At 55.1% G+C, this 15,577-nt stretch overlaps 1 protein-coding gene across 7 annotated transcripts; it reads left to right on the plus strand.

The window, feature by feature from the left end:
* Positions 1-2,848: 2,848 nt before the first annotated feature.
* On the plus strand, positions 2,849-15,438 carry GRB7 (growth factor receptor bound protein 7). Of its 7 annotated transcripts, none has more exons than XM_031657078.1 (17): positions 2,849-2,952; positions 5,912-6,327; positions 6,548-6,586; positions 7,295-10,632; positions 10,742-10,892; positions 11,073-11,229; positions 11,355-11,476; positions 11,567-11,644; positions 12,217-12,354; positions 12,700-12,810; positions 13,034-13,132; positions 13,390-13,470; positions 13,569-13,685; positions 13,871-13,931; positions 14,056-14,143; positions 14,250-14,343; positions 14,906-15,438. In XM_031657078.1, exons 4-17 carry the CDS (start codon positions 10,478-10,480, stop codon positions 15,050-15,052), a joined length of 1,599 nt encoding a protein of 532 aa, XP_031512938.1. In that variant the 5' UTR covers positions 2,849-2,952; positions 5,912-6,327; positions 6,548-6,586; positions 7,295-10,477; the 3' UTR covers positions 15,053-15,438. The 7 variants fall into 7 exon arrangements, with proteins under 7 accessions (XP_031512938.1, XP_031512939.1, XP_031512940.1 ...); XM_031657079.1 differs by having other exon boundaries at positions 6,166-6,327; XM_017950053.3 differs by lacking the exon at positions 2,849-2,952 and having other exon boundaries at positions 5,724-6,327.
* Positions 15,439-15,577: the final 139 nt, after the last annotated feature.

Here is a 15,577-nt window from a genome sequence, read left to right on the forward strand (position 1 = left end):
TTTAGGCTATTTTTCTTTTTCTTTTTCTTTTCTTTTTTTTTTTGAGACGGAGTCCTGCTCTGTCACCCAAACTTGAGTGCAATGGTGCCATCTCGGCTCACTGCAACCTCCGCCTCCTGGGTTCAAGCGATTCTCCTGCCTCAGCCTCCCTAGTAGCTGAGATTACAGGTGCTAGCCACCACACCCAGCTAAGTTTTGTATTTTTTTTTTTTTTTTTTGAGTCGGAGTCTTTCTCTGTTGCCCAGGTTGGAGTGCAATGGCGCGATCTCAGCTCACTGCAACCTCTACCTCCCGGCCTAAGTGAGTCTCCTGTCTCAGCCTCCTGAGCAGCTGGGATTACAGGCGCCAGCCACCCCGCTGGCTAATTTTTCTATTTTTAGTGGAGATGGGGTTTCACCATGTTGACCAGGCTGGTCTCGAACTCCTGACCTTGTGATCTGTCCACCTCGGCTTCCGAAAGTGCTGGGATTACCGCTGCACCTGGGCTTATTTTTTATATATATATATATAAAAACAGTCAGGGCATGGTGGCTCACACCTGTAATCCCAGCATTTTGGGAGGTCAAGGTGGGCAGATCACTTGAGGCCAGGAGTTCAAGACCAGCCAGGCCAACTCGGCAAAACCCTGTCTCTACTAAAAATACGAAAATTAGCTGGGTGTGGTGGCGCACACCTGTAATGCCAGCTACTCCAGAGGTTGAGGCAGGAGAATCACTTGAACCTGGGAGGTGGAGGTTTCAGTGAGCTGAGATACCACTGCACTCCAGCCTGGACGACTGGACGACAGAGTGAGACTGTGTTAAAAAAAAAAAAAAAAAGAAAAGAAAAGAAAAGAAAGAAAATGCTGTCATTTGTACAGTTGCCTAACCATCACCACAATCCATTACAGAATGTTTCCGTCAACCTGGTAAGTCCTTCCCACCTGTTTCTGGTCAATTCAGCTCCCAATTCCAGTCCTATGCAACCACTGATCTGCTTTCTGTCTCTAACTTTGCCTTTTCTGGATGTTTCATATAAACAGAATAATATGCTATGTGGTCTTTTGCTTACGGCTTCTTTCACTCAATATGTTTTTTGAGATGCATTCATGCTGTAGCGTCTAGAGTAGTTTGTTCCTTTTCATTGCCGAGTCGTATTCCACGTGTGGTTTTGCCACATTTTGTTTCTTAATTCACCAGTTGATGGATATTTAAGGTTCCAGTGTTTTTTGTCTATTTTGAAGAATGCTGCTACAGATGTTTTGATGTCTTTGCATAGGTGTGTGTTTTCATTTCTCTTGGGTAGATTCCTAAGGGTAGAGCTGCTGGGTCATGTGTTAAGTTTATGATTAACTTTTTTTTTGAGACAGGGTCTCGCTCTGTTGCCCAGGCTGGAATACAGCAGTGCAAACACTGCTCACTGCAGCCTCGACCTGCTGAACTCAAGCTATTCTCTTGCCTCAGCCTCCTGAATAGCTGGGACGACAGACACGCACCAGCATGCCCAGCTAATTTTTTTTGTATTTTTTTTGTAGAGACAAGGTTTTGCCGTTTTGCCCAGGCTAGCGTTTAACTTTTTAAGAAACGGCTAGACTGTTTTTCAAAGTTTTCCCACCAGCAATATATGAGGATTCGTTGCTCCATATCCTCACCAATACTTGTTTTCTGTCTCTTTGATTATAACCATCCCAGTGGACATGACATGATATATAATTGTGGTTTTAATTTTCATTTATCTAATGACTGTTGTGTATCTTTCATGTAGTTATTAGTCATTCATATACATATGTGAAGAAATATCTATTCAAGTCTTTTGCCCATTTTTATTAGGATTGTTTGTCTCTTTATTATTGATTTGTAAAAATTCTTTATATATTTTGGATATCAACCAAAATATATACAACCATATATACAACCATATATAGTTGTATATGGTTTGCAACTATTTTCTCCCAGTCTTTGGCTAATTTTTTTTCTTTTTTCTTTTTTTTTTTTTCTTTCTTTTTTTGAGACAGGGTCTCACTGTGTCACCCAGGCTGGAGTGCAGTGGCACAATCTCGGCTCACTGCAACCTCCGCTTCCCAGGTTCAAGCAATTCTTGTGCCTCAGCCTCCCAAGTAGCTGGGATTACAGGCATGTGCCACCATGGCCCAGATAATTTTCTGTATTTTTAGTAGCAATGGTCAGGCTGTTTTTGCTATATTGGCCAGGCTGGTCTGGATCTCTGGCCTCAAGTGATCTGCCTGCCTCTGCCTCCCAAAGTGCTGGGATCACAGGCATGAGCCACTTCACCTGGCTTCATTTTTTCTTTCTTTTTTTGAGACAGTGTCTTGCTCTGTGACCCAGACTGGAGCGCAGTAGCACAATCACAGCTCACTGCAGCCTCAACTTCTTAGGCTCAAGCGATTGTCACACCTCAGCCCCACCAAGTAGCCAGGACTATAGGCCCGCACCACCATGCCTGGATAAATTTTATATTTTTTGTAGAGATGAGGTCTTGCCAGGTTGTCTCGGCTGGTCTCAAACTCCTGGGCTCAAGCAATTCACCTGCCTCGGCCTCCCAGAGTGCTGGGATTACAGGTATGAGCCACCATGCCTGGCCTCTTCTTTTTTTTTTTTTTTGAGATGGAATTTCGCTCTTCTTGCCCAGGCTGGAGTGCAATGGCACCATCTTGGCTCACCACAGCCTCTGCCTCCTTGGTTTAAGCGATTCCCCTGCCTCAGACTCCGCAGTAGCTGGGATTACAGGCATGCACCACCATGCCTGGCTAATTTTTTTTTTTTTTTTTTCAGTAGAGATGGGGTTTCTCCATGTTGGCCAGGCTGGTCTTGAACTCCCGACTTCAGGTGATCCATCCACCTCGGCCTCCCAAAGTGCTGGGATTACAGATGTGAGCCACCGCGCCCGGCCTCCACGAAGACTATCTCCCATGGTTTCTTCTAGAAGTTTTATGGTTTTAGCTCTCACATTCAGGTATATGATCTATATCGAGTTTATTTATTTATTTATTTATTTTTAATGCATCCTGTGAGCAAAAGATCTAAATTCACCTTTTGGCATGTGGCTATTCAATTGATCACAGTACTATTTATTGAAAAGCCTATCCTTTCCTCCATCAAATTGTCTTGGCACCCTGTAAAACCAATTGAGAAATGTAAAAGGGTTTCTACTTGGACTCTGGATTCTGTTCCATTGACCTATAAACTCATTCTTATTTATTAGTATTACTATTTTTCCCCCGAGATGGAGTCTTGCTCTGTTGCCCCAGCTGGAGTGCAGTGGCACCATCTTGGCTCCTTGCAACCTCTGCCTCCCGGGTTCAAGCAATTCTCCTGCTTCAGCCTCCCGAGTAGCTGGAATTACAGGTGCGCACCACCACGCCCTGCTAATTTTTATATTTTTAGCAGAGACGGGGTTTCACCATGTTGGCCAGGCTAGTCTCAAACTCCTGACCTCGTGATCCACCTGCCTCGGCCTCTCAAAGTGTTGGGATTACAGGCGTGAGCCACCATGCCCGGCCTTGTTGTTGTTGTTTTAAAATTCAGATACAACTTATACACAGTGAAATTCATCCTCTTGAGTGTACCTTTCTTTTTTTCTCTCTTTTTTTTGAGATAGAGTCTCACTCTTGTCGCCCAGCCTGGAGCGCAATGGCTCACACTCAGCACACTGCAACCTCTGTCTCCTGAGTTCAAGAGATTCTCCTGCCTCAGCCTCCTGAGTAGCTGGGATTTTAGGTGCATGCCACCACGCCTGGCTAATTTTTGTATTTTTAGTAGAGAAAGGGTTTTGCCATGTCGGGCAGGCTGGTCTTGAACTCCTGACCTCATGATCCGCCCACTTCATCCTCCCAAAGTCTTGGGATTACAGGCGTGAGCCACCGCGCCCGGCCTTGAGTGTACCTTTCTATGAGTCCTAAGAAACACACACAGCTGTGCATCCAACCCCACAACCAAGATACAGAATGGTCCCATCACCTCCCACAAGTCCCTGTGCCCCCTACTGTGGACCCCTCTCCCTCCTCCCCAACCCCAGACCTGCTTTTTGTTCACACAGTTCCACCCCCTCCAGAAAGCCATATAAGTTGATTCCTACAGCACTCAGCCCTCTGACCGTGGCTTCGTTTCCATCCCATCCTTCACCATCCAGGATGATCCTTCTAAAATGTAAATGTGCCCTCTCCTCTGTGCTTCTACTTAAGTCTAAATACAACTTGAAGGGTCTGGTCTTTGACCGCTACTCCTGCCCATCTGGACAAACAGGATGGATGGCTCTCAAACCTGGCTTGCGGAACAGCCACCTGAGGGCTTATCAATACCACACCTTCCTGTGTCTTAGCCCCACAGACTGAGATTCAATTGCTGGAGAGGATCCCAAGGATCTGTTTTCCACACAAGGTTAGGGAGGTCTGGAGGCCACATTTGCAGAAGCATAGCCGCCTCTCTCCACACCTTCCACACCTGTCCAGGTTCACCCACGTGGCCTCTGCTTCCTCCTTTCTCCTCCAACCCCACTCTCTGTCTCTGCATGCTGCATCCCCTCCTCTCCAGAGCTCTGGCAGTGGTTTCCTCACTTGGGAAGGTGGCCTCCTTCCCCAGTTCCCATGCACTGATTCCAACCCCCTTCCCATGTCAGCCAGCTTCTCCTCTGCTCAGCTGTCACTTCCACAGAGAAGTCTTTCCTGACTCCCTGTGTGAGTCATTCTCCCAGCATAGTTGTCTCCTGTCATTTCTTATTTGTGTGATTCTTTGATTAACATCAATCTTCCTGATTGGCTGTGTGAGGATAGGACGGGGTCTGTTTTTGTTGCTTACCTCAGTATCCCCAGCACCAAACATGGGGCTGGCATATGGTAGGTACTGAACAGAGAGTTGAATAAATTAATGAGTGAATTGTCTACTCTGCCTTTGCACAAGCTGCTCCATCACCCAAGAGACCTTGCCTCCTCCCCCACTTCTTTGCTGGGCACATTCATACCGGTTTTCCTAGGAAAACTCTGGAGAAAATTGAGGCAGGAGTCACTCCTCTGTGCCCCCCCCCCCCCCCGTGGTGGACCTCTTATCACCCTAAGGATTGTTTGTTTTCCTGTCACCCGCATCAAGCTGGGTGGTGGCCACAGCCTTTGATTTCTGCCTCCCAACCCTTCTCCCAAGTACCCTGTTTGCCCAGTGCTGAACTAGAGAGCTAAAGTGATCCCTGGGAGAACTAAATCGATCCCTCAGGCCGGGTGCGGTGGCACACACCTGTAATCCTAACACTTTGGGAGGCCGAGGTGGGCAGATTACATGAGGTCAGGAGTTCGAGACCAACCTGGCCAACGTGGAGAAACCCCGATTTACTAAAAATACAAAAATTAGCTGGGTGTGTGGCCTGTAATCCCAGCTACTCAGGAGGCCGAGGCAGGAGAATCTTTTGAACCCAGGAGGCGGAGTTTGCAGTAAGCCGAGATGGCGCCACTGCACTCCAGCTTGGGTGACAGAGCAGGACTCTGTCTCAAAAAAATAAAGTGATCCCTCTAAGAGGAATCTCCAGGGGCCCAGGCCAGAGCTTTCTCTGGGTCACCATGGCTTCTCCCACTGTGCCACCCAGCCTAAGCCCCTCGATTTTAAAGGGGAAGCCAAGACTCTGGACTTTGCTCAGAAGGTGGGGGGCGGGGGAGGGGCTTACCCTGGGTGCCTCTGAGGGGCCAGGGCACAGCCACCATGGTATGGGTGCCTGCAGATCGACGGGCAGGCCATGTTGCTGGACACCCCCGTGGCTGGCGTCCCTCCTTGGCAGGGTGCTCTTTGCCCCATGGGGTGGGATCCAGAGCTGCAGAAGTGCCCCCTGGCTTGGCCAATGAACAGACCAGGTTCAGGGAGGATGTTTGGGAGGAGTGGACGGGTGGTTCCCTTTACCTCGCAGCCCTCAGACCCTCCCCCTGCCCTCCCAGGTGGTCGGGACTCTTGATCTTCGCTGTTGGTGCTGTCTGTTCGGCTGTCTTCCCCGCCTCTTCCTAGGCACCTGCACCCTCTCTTGGCACCTGCTGCCAGGCTAGGAAGGGCAAAAACAATCCCAGTTGGCATAGAGTGTCAGGGAGTCCCCACCCTCCTCCCAGGCTTCCTCCTCCCAGGCGCCTCCCCTGGACACGCCCCCATCTGCCCAAGATAATTTTAGTTTCCTTGGGCCTGGAATCTGGACACACAGGGCTCCCCCGGCCCTGACTTCTCTGTCCGAAGTCGGGACACCCTCCTACCACCTGTAGAGAAGCGGGAGTGGATCTGAAATAAAATCCAGGAATCTGGGGTTTCCTAGACGGAGCCAGACTTCGGAACGGGTGTCCTGCTACTCCTGCTGGGGCTCCTCCAGGTAAGGGGACAGAGATCGGTCTCAGACAACAGCCTGCCAGGCAACCCCCAGCCGCACCAGGGCCCCAGGCTGTGCCCGTCTCCGGCCGAACTGGCCGTCGGCCCAGGTGGGCGGATTGGAGCCACCTGGCTCTCCCCCTCCCCCGCTCGGTGATGTCAGGCCCGGGGCGGGGGCTGGAGGGGGACAGGTACTTAAGGGCCTGGCGTCTCCCTCCCTAAAGACGTGGTCCCAGCCGGGTGTCCTGATGTTCGGGGTTCAGGTAAGAACCCAAGCGGGCATTCATCCTTTGGGGGCAGGCACGGCCGGTCTGGGGGCCGGTAGGGAAAGGCAGGGTCTCCTGCTGGGTTGCTCGGCCTCCCACTTTTCTCTTTTCCTCCCATCTCCCACCCCGCCCCCTCCTCCCCACCCGCCCTCTTTCGTCCCCATCCTGGTTTCCAGCCCTCCTTGTTCCCTCCCGGTACACCTCCCCGAAGCCAGCAGCGAGAACGGGAAGGAAGACCTGATTCTCTCCTCCGACTTGGCTTTCCCGCTGAAACTGGCCCCTCCCCGCACACCCTGGGAGAGCCGCCCTCACTCCCTGGCTCGCCCAGTTTACCCCAGTTTGGGTTTCCCCAAGTCTCTAAGACAGACGTCTCCGCGGGCTGCGGGGAGATGTGGGGAGGGCCCCCTCCACTTTGGAGGACGGTGAAGGAGAGGGATCCTCTAAATTGTTGAGGCTCCATCTCTCCAGACTGTATGCCCTGCTCAGCAACACCGCCTCCGGCCCTCGGGTGGGAAAGTGGAGGCCGGGTGAGCCGGGGTCCCTCCTGGCTTCAGCATGAAGTGGCCAGGAAGGCTAGAGGGGTGGGTGAGCGGCTCTGCGGTGCGGTGGGGCCTGGGGAGAGTGGGGTAGGGGATGGCAGATTGTTTCCTCTGCTTGATGAGGCTGAGGAGAGACCCAGGTACCCGGTCTGGGTCTCCCTGGCAGATTGAGGACAGAGAATGCACCTGCCGGCAAGGTGGAACCCCCCTCGCCGCCCCGCTCCAGCCTCAGTGCCCACCAGGAATGCTCCCTTTTGGTCCGCCGGTCTTGGACTCTGCTCTCTCCTGATATCCTGCTGTGTGCGGGGTGGGGGGACCTCATGGAAGCAGGCAGCCTGTAATGATTAACCGCACAGACACTCCAGCATTCTTCCCGAATTAAACTTTAAAAGAGCTGCCCCGCCTTCTCTCATTGGGTATTTTTCCTGAGTGAGAGTGGGCGGGGCCTCAGAGTCCCGGGTCCTCCCTTTTACTAGGAGTCATCCAGGGGTTTCTCACCTTCTCACCTGGGCCCTGCACCCTAAAAGGTTATAAGCCTGTCCCGTGGGGGCGGGGCGTGGAGTACTGGGCGGACAGGGACGCTCCCGCCACATCCAGGCCCCTGGCCCAGGCCTCAGTCCCGCAAGCCCTTCCCCCTACTCTGGGAAGTAGAGTTGTTTTCTGTTGGCCCTGAACACCGGGCCCCGCCACCCGCCCTTAGGGCCAGCCAGGTGGGGCGTGATTCAGGAAGTAAACAAGGAGGTTGGGAGGACGGGAACGCGGGTGGGGCTGGAGCCACTGGGGGAGGAGGCAGCTGGGAAGACACCGCCGGAGTTACCTCGTTGAGGGGACAAACTGATTTTGGGGGTCGGTTTTTCCAACCGAAACTTTCCCGGTGCCTCAGTTTCAAAACTCCAGATCTCTAAGCTGCCAGGCCTACAGCCAGGACCCCTTCCCCTCCCTGCTCACCCCTTTGGTCTTGAGGATTCCACCCGCCTCCAGCCTTAGAAGGGGCTGAAGGGCCCGGGTGGGGGGATCTGAAGGCAAACCCCAGCCTTGGGCTGGCCCTCTCTGATCTCTGAGGCCAGGCTGTAATGTGATTCAAATCCACTTCTAACCCGTTCCAAGCGCTGCCCTCCTGAATTCTCTGCTCCTCTCCCCACCCCACTGTTGGCCCCCTGCAACCTGGAATGAAGTCACCAGGGCTGTTTGGAGACCGGGGCTGTTTGGAGGGTAGACTGGGGTGGGAGTGGGGGATCGTGTTCTGATATTGAGGTGCTGGTGTCTCTTGCTAGCGGGTGGTGGGTATATCTTGCCCCTCCTGGCAGGACCCTGGGCCCCCTCCCTGGCCTTTCATCCTGTCTGTCTGTCTTTTTGAGCGTTTTCCCTTTCTGCTCCTGCTCCTGTGGTACCCCTCTGCCCGGGACACCCAGGAGAATGTGTCGGGAGGAACCTCATCCACACGGGGCGGGGGCTCTGAGCGATGCTTTGGGTGGGGAGGGGCACCGCTGGGACGCTGGCTTCTCTCCAAATGGGCCTCTGAATCCAGGCCGGGCATTGCCTCTCTCTTTCCCAGGTGAGGGACTCCCTGGCAAGGCGGTGGTTTGGCACTGGGGGTGAGAGCAGATCACAGGTCCCACCTGGCCTGGAGCTAGGCCGAGGGTGGGGAGGAGGAGGTGATGTCAGAGGAGCCTCAGGCCCCACATGTTCCTCCCCCATCCTGTTCCCAGCCCCATGCCTCCCCCATTCGGCTGTGGCTACCATTGGGTTGGGGAGGTGGGGGGAGGGTAGAGGCAGGGCTGTTTTTGTTTCTCCTAAGCCAGGAAGTTGTGTGGATGAGTCAAGGTTGAATGGAGAGCCCTAGGCAGTGTTGTCCCGCCTGCCCTGACTCACCTGTCCCCCAAATCCCCTGATGCCCTCACTGAGGGGTCAGGTGCCTGTGCCCTCCTGAGGGGTCAATCCCAGGTGGCCTCATAGTACTGGCCCAGTGTTCGGAGAACAGGCTAGGGGCTGGGATTGCAGGTTCTCCCAGGTCTCAGTCCAGCCAAAGGGGTCTGCCTGGTTCCTGAGGAGGAGGGGCCAGCCCCACCTCCACCTCTAGTGCTCGCCTTTGCCGGCCCTCCTGTCTTTACTTGTCCTGAGTGTCTGTGCAGCCCCTGTAAGTGATAAGACATGGGTGAGATTGGCCTTGCCTGGGGGTACCGGGTGCCCTTGGACAAATGAGTGGATAGGACAGGTGCGCAGTAATGGATGATGTAGCCCCTGCACAGTGCTGAGAGGGAGTTGTTCACTCAGAATGTGGAAAGCCAGGAAGGCTTCTCAGAGGAAGTGGCTCTAGCATTGGAGCCTCAGGAAAGAGTTGGGCAGGAGGATGGCCTGGGGAGGGTACGCAAGGTTTAGGGGCTGCTGTGGCCAGGACGCCTACCCCAGGTCTGCTCTCCCCCTTGCACTGAAGCAGAGCCGGCTCTCCTGACTTTCTGGCTCCCATCCTTCCCCACCTCCTTCTCCCCACTGCATCACTCATCCCTTGGGCAGGCCAAACTTCACCAGGTACGAACAGGCTCTGGCAACTGGGTCTGGCAACACAGTGCTGGAAAAACCCGGGCAGTGCCTGGAGCAGTGAGTGCCCCACGCGTGGAGGCAAAGGAGTGGACCTTTGCCCTGACCCTGAGGGCTGAGCCTGAGAGTGTGTGGGTTGTGAAATCTGTTGTGACCACCAGGCTTGTGGTGGGTGGACCCTCAGCTCTTCCCGTGAGCAACTTTGTGCTAAAGAAAGAGCACTGGAGCTGGGCGCAGTGGCTCACGCCTGTAATCCCAGCACTTTGGGAGGCCAAGGCGGACGGATCAGGAGTTCGAGACCAGCCTGGCCAACGTGGTGAAACCCTATCTCTACTAAAAATACAAAAATTAGCTGGGCATGGTGGCATGCACCTATAATCCCAGTTACTCGGGAGGTTAAGGCAAGAGAATCGCTTGAACCCAGGAGGCAGAGGTTGCAGTGAAAAAAAAAAAACAAAAAACAAAACAGAAAGAGCACTGGACTTGGAGTCTAAACACCAGGTTCTACTCCTGACTCACCTGTGACTCAGGGCACCAGGTTCTACTCCCCGACTCACCTGTGACTGAGGGTAAGAATGCTTCCTTCTCAGAGACTCAGTGTCCCCTTTTATAAAATGAGGCTCATTCTGTCCTTCCCCAAGGGCTTCAGGGAAACTCCAGTTAGAGCAGTGAGGTGCTAGGTAAACTCTGAGGGGCACCCTAACCACCGTGTGAGGTCAGGAGGTCTGATTTCTCTAGTCCCCTCTCCCCAGGACAAGGGCACACAACGGACACAACTGGTTCCATTCTGCCCCTCTCTCCCTCAGATGCCATGGAGCTGGATCTGTCTCCACCTCATCTTGGCAGCTCTCCGGAAGACCTTTGCCCAGCCCCCGGGACCCCTCCTGGGACTCCCCGGTCCCCTGATACCCCTCTGCCTGAGGAGGTAAAGAGGTCCCAGCCTCTCCTCATCCCAACCACCGGCAGGTACGATGGGATGTGGGGCTTGGGGGAGGTCAGTGCTGGATAATACACAGAGGCTTGCAGGCCACTGCTCCTTTCCCCACACCTCTCTCCCTTTTTCTTCTTGCCACAGGAAACTTCGAGAGGAGGAGCGGCGTGCCACCTCCCTCCCCTCCATCCCCAACCCCTTCCCTGAGCTCTGCAGTCCTCCCTCACAGAGCCCCATTCTTGGGGGCCCCTCTAGTGCAAGAGGGCTGCTCCCCCGCGATGCCAGCCGCCCCCATGTGAGTTGTCCCTCAGAAGGGAAGGGAGGGATGCGGGGTTCTGGATCTGTGGGAGATAGACAGCCATTTCCATGGAGGCGGGGGATCTTGGTTAGGAGTCCCTGAGGGTCTAGCAGGTGCGGAAAGGGAAGGAATCACCCTTTGCCTCCCCTCAAGTCATCTGCAATTCCTGGGGCACAGGTAGTAAAGGTGTACAGTGAGGACGGGGCCTGCAGGTCTGTGGAGGTGGCGGCAGGTGCCACAGCTCGCCATGTGTGTGAAATGCTGGTGCAGCGAGCTCACGCTTTGAGCGACGAGACCTGGGGGCTGGTGGAGTGCCACCCTCACCTAGCACTGGGTAAGTCGGGTGCATGGAACTACCCAGGCCGGAAGGTGATGTCTCGCATCTTGGGCTAGGCATGTGACTCATCTGGGAGATCTGGTTGATCTCCAATAACCCCTGCTTTTTGCCCTTGACCCCAGAGCGGGGTTTGGAGGACCACGAGTCCGTGGTGGAAGTGCAGGCTGCCTGGCCCGTGGGCGGAGATAGCCGCTTCGTCTTCCGGAAAAACTTCGCCAAGTACGAACTGTTCAAGAGCTCCCCAGTGAGTGTGTGAGGGCTGTCTGGGCGCTGGGATGCCCTGAGCCTGAACCGGACACTGGAGCCCTGACCCCTGACACTTTTCTGCCCTCAGCACTCCCTGTTCCCAGAAAAAATGGTCTCCAGCTGTCTCGATGCACACACTGGTATATCCCATGAAGACCTCATCCAGGTGGGGAGACCCTCCCCATTTCACGACTCCCCAGAACTGACCAGTGCTTCTCCGCCCTTAGGTCCTGTGCCTCCCCTCTATGTGGTAGAAAGAGCCAAACCACAGTCCTGTGTGACTGGGGACAAGTCACTTTCCCTGCCTGAGCATCAGTTTCTTCTGTTAAATGGGGGCGAGAAATGCATGTGGAGCATTTCCTTGTAAAAACCTGAGGGTGGGCTGGGTGTGGTGGCTCATGCCTGTAATCCCAGCACTTTGGGAGGTTGAGGCAGGAGGATTACCTGAGCCCAGAAATTTGAGACCACCCTGGGCAACATAGTGAGACCTTGTCTCTCCAAAAAAAAAAAAAGAAAAGGAAAAGGCCAGGAATGGTGGCATGAGCCTGGTCTCAGGTGCTTGGGAGGCTGAGGTGGGAGGATCACTTGAGCTCGGGAGGTCGAGGTTGCAGTGAGCTGTGATCATGCCACCGCACTAGCATAAGACCCCATCTCCAAAAGAAAGAGAAGACGTCCTGGTGGTAGAGGGGAAGGGAGGAGGTCAGACCTCCCACTCTCTTCTCCTCTTCTCTGGCTCAGAACTTCCTGAATGCTGGCAGCTTCCCTGAGATCCAGGGCTTTCTGCAGCTGCGGGGTTCAGGACGGAAGCTTTGGAAACGCTTTTTCTGCTTCTTGCGCCGATCTGGCCTCTATTACTCCACCAAGGGCACCTCTAAGGTGAGGTCTTGAGAGTGCCAGCTCCAGCCTCTGCAGTCCCTGGTCCTTTTAGAAGTTGCCCCTTCTCTGCTGGAACCCCTGAGCCCTTCTCCCCCCGTGCCCCCCAGGCCAACCACCTCCAGTTTACCATCTCTCCCTACATCCTTGCCCAGCTCACCTGCCCAGGGAGGTAGCAGGAGAAAAGATGACCTGAGTTTAAGTCCTGGCTCTACTTCTATTTGCTATGTGACCCTGGGCACTCCCCTGCCCCTCTCTGGTCCTGAAATCTCCCCACCTGGCTTGTGGGGGGAGGTAATAGCGGGTGGGGTCCACCTGTACCAAGTCCTGCTCACTCGTGCTGCTCAGGATCCGAGGCACCTGCAGTACGTGGCAGATGTGAACGAGTCCAACGTGTACGTGGTGACGCAAGGCCGCAAGCTCTACGGGATGCCCACCGACTTCGGCTTCTGTGTCAAGGTGAAGACCTGGCCAGGCCTGGCCCCTGGCCTGCGGAAGCAGAAACTGCTCAGGCCCCTGGATCCTGCCTAGGGCTTCTGAGTCCCAATTCAGATGCCCAGACTCCTCTCCCTGCACCCTGGCCTGCTGGAAACTCCCTGGATCCTGCTGTGCTCTGTGGAGCAGGGACAGACATGTGGTCCCAAAGGCAGATACGGGACCAGCCAGTTTCCTCTCTCCGCAGCCCAACAAGCTTCGAAATGGCCACAAGGGGCTTCGGATCTTCTGCAGTGAAGATGAGCAGAGCCGCACCTGCTGGCTGGCTGCCTTCCGCCTCTTCAAGGTGAGACCCTGGGAGTGGCATGGGGGGCTGACCTGGCCAGAGGGATTCCCAGCTCTGCCCCCAGGAAGTCTCAGGAATTAGGAGGGCATCACAGCCTTGCTCTCTGATAACGCTCAGTCCAAGCCTGAAGTTACAGGAAGCGCCCATTGAAGGCAGAAACACAGCCCTAGTCTGGGCAAGTCCTGGTTTGAAGGGGGGTCACAGCCACGCCCCCAGGACCTCTCGACCTCAAGCGCTCTTTCTCTCCCCACCCCCAGTACGGGGTGCAGCTGTACAGGAATTACCAGCAGGCACAGTCTCGCCATCTGCGTCCGCCTTGTTTGGGTTCCCCACCCTTGGTGAGTGCGCACAAGGGGATGGAAGGGTGGGCACACAGGCCCTGTCTTAGGGGTACCTGGGCCCTGTTCTGACCTCTCCCCTCTCCTTCCATCTCCAGAGAAGTGTCTCAGATAATACCCTGGTGGCCATGGACTTCTCTGGCCATGCTGGGCGCGTCATCGAGAACCCCGGGGAGGCTCTGAGTGTGGCCCTGGAGGAGGCCCACGCCTGGAGGGTGAGGCCTGCTGCCTGTGTGTTTGTGCTGGGGACCCACTCTCTGGGTGGGATCCCTGAAATAGGAGGGAGGAAGAGGGGCAGGGGGAGGCACCCTGGCTGGGGAGAAGTGCTCTACCTTCCTGAGGTGCTGGGTAATGCCTGCAAGCACACCCTGACTCTCCCATATCTCCCACTGTTCCACAGAAGAAGACAAACCACCGCCTCAGCCTGCCTACGCCGGCCTCCGGCACGAGCCTCAGTGCAGGTGTGTGATGGCCCTGAGTCCTGGGGCAGGGGCTGCCTCGACTTCTCTTTGCATTCTCAGTGGGGAGCAGATGGTATAGGGGTCCCCTCCCCAAAGTGACTGCCCATGTCCTTCCCCACCGCAGCCATCCACCGCACCCAACTCTGGTTCCACGGGCGCATTTCCCGTGAGGAGAGCCAGCGGCTTATTGGACAGCAGGGCTTAGTAGACGGGTAAGGGGCAGGGCCGGGCAACAGACCCAGGGATAAGAGAGACCGGGGTCCAGGTGGCAGCCATGGGTCCTCGGGTAATGCTGCCCTATCTCCTGTCTTCTGGCAGCCTGTTCCTGGTCCGGGAGAGTCAGCGGAACCCCCAGGGCTTTGTCCTCTCTTTGTGCCACCTGCAGAAAGTGAAGCATTATCTCATCCTGCCGGTGAGCTTCCCTGCGTCCCCAGAGTCCTGCAATGAGACACAGGACTCCCAGCAACCTGTCCTCCTCACCAGCCCCCTCCAGAGGCTCCCTGGCCCCTAGTGCGTCTCCCTTTTCCCTGCCCAAGAAGTGGGAGGCTGAGTGCGGTGGCTCACACCTGTAATCCCAGCACTTGGGAAGGCCAAGGCGGGAGAATGGTTTGAGCCCAGGAGTTCGAGACCAGCCTGGGCAACACAGGGAGACCCCATCTCTACAAATAATTTAAAAATGAGCCCGGCATGGTGGTGCACACCTGTAGTCCCAGCTGCTCAAGAGGCTGAGGTGGGAGCATTGCTTGAGCCCAGAGGGTCAAGGCTGCAGTGAGCCATGGTGGCACCACCACACTCCAGCCTGGATGACAGAGTGAGAAAACCCTGTCTCAAAAAAAAAAAAAAAAAAAAGAAAAGAAAAGAAAGAAAAGAAAAGAAAAAAGAAGAAAATGAAATGGGTGGGGCCCTGGCCCAGGAGGGAGCTCCCTAAGCCTCGGGCCCCTCCCTGACCTTCCCCCCCCTCTACTGTACCCCAGAGCGAGGAGGAGGGCCGCCTGTACTTCAGCATGGATGATGGCCAGACCCGCTTCACTGACCTGCTGCAGCTCGTGGAGTTCCACCAGCTGAACCGCGGCATCCTGCCATGCTTGCTGCGCCACTGCTGCACGCGGGTGGCCCTCTGACCAGGCCATGGACTGGCTCATGCCTCAGCCCGCCTTCAGGCTGCCCACCGCCTCTCCACCCATCCAGTGGACTCTGGGACGTGGCAGCGGGGAACGGGATGAGGAGCGGAAGGGTTCCCCCACTCCAGTTTTCTCCTCTGCTTCTTTGCCTCCCTCAGGTAGAAACCAGCCCCTGCTCCAGTTCACTCCTGACCCCTCTCCTCAAGGGAAGGCCTGGGTGGCCCCTCCCCTTCTCCTAGCTCCGGAATTGCTGCTCTAGGGCAGGGCATTATGGGAGAATTGGGGGCAGCCCAGGCAGTCTCATGCCCCACACTCTGTACAGACTGAGAGGCCAGTTGATCTGCTCTGTTTTATACCAGTGACAATAAAGATTATTTTTTGATATACCTATGAGTTCTGTCTAGCAAGGCCTGGCTGGCTGAAGTCAAGAAGGGAACCAGAGCTGGGCGTGGTGGCTCACGCCTATAATCCCAGCACTTTGGGAGGCCAAGGTAGGAGGATCACTTGAGTCCAGGAGTTTGAGAC

This window comes from Papio anubis, chromosome 17, assembly GCF_008728515.1.
Source record: "Papio anubis isolate 15944 chromosome 17, Panubis1.0, whole genome shotgun sequence".
Taxonomy (NCBI): Eukaryota; Metazoa; Chordata; class Mammalia; order Primates; family Cercopithecidae; genus Papio; species Papio anubis.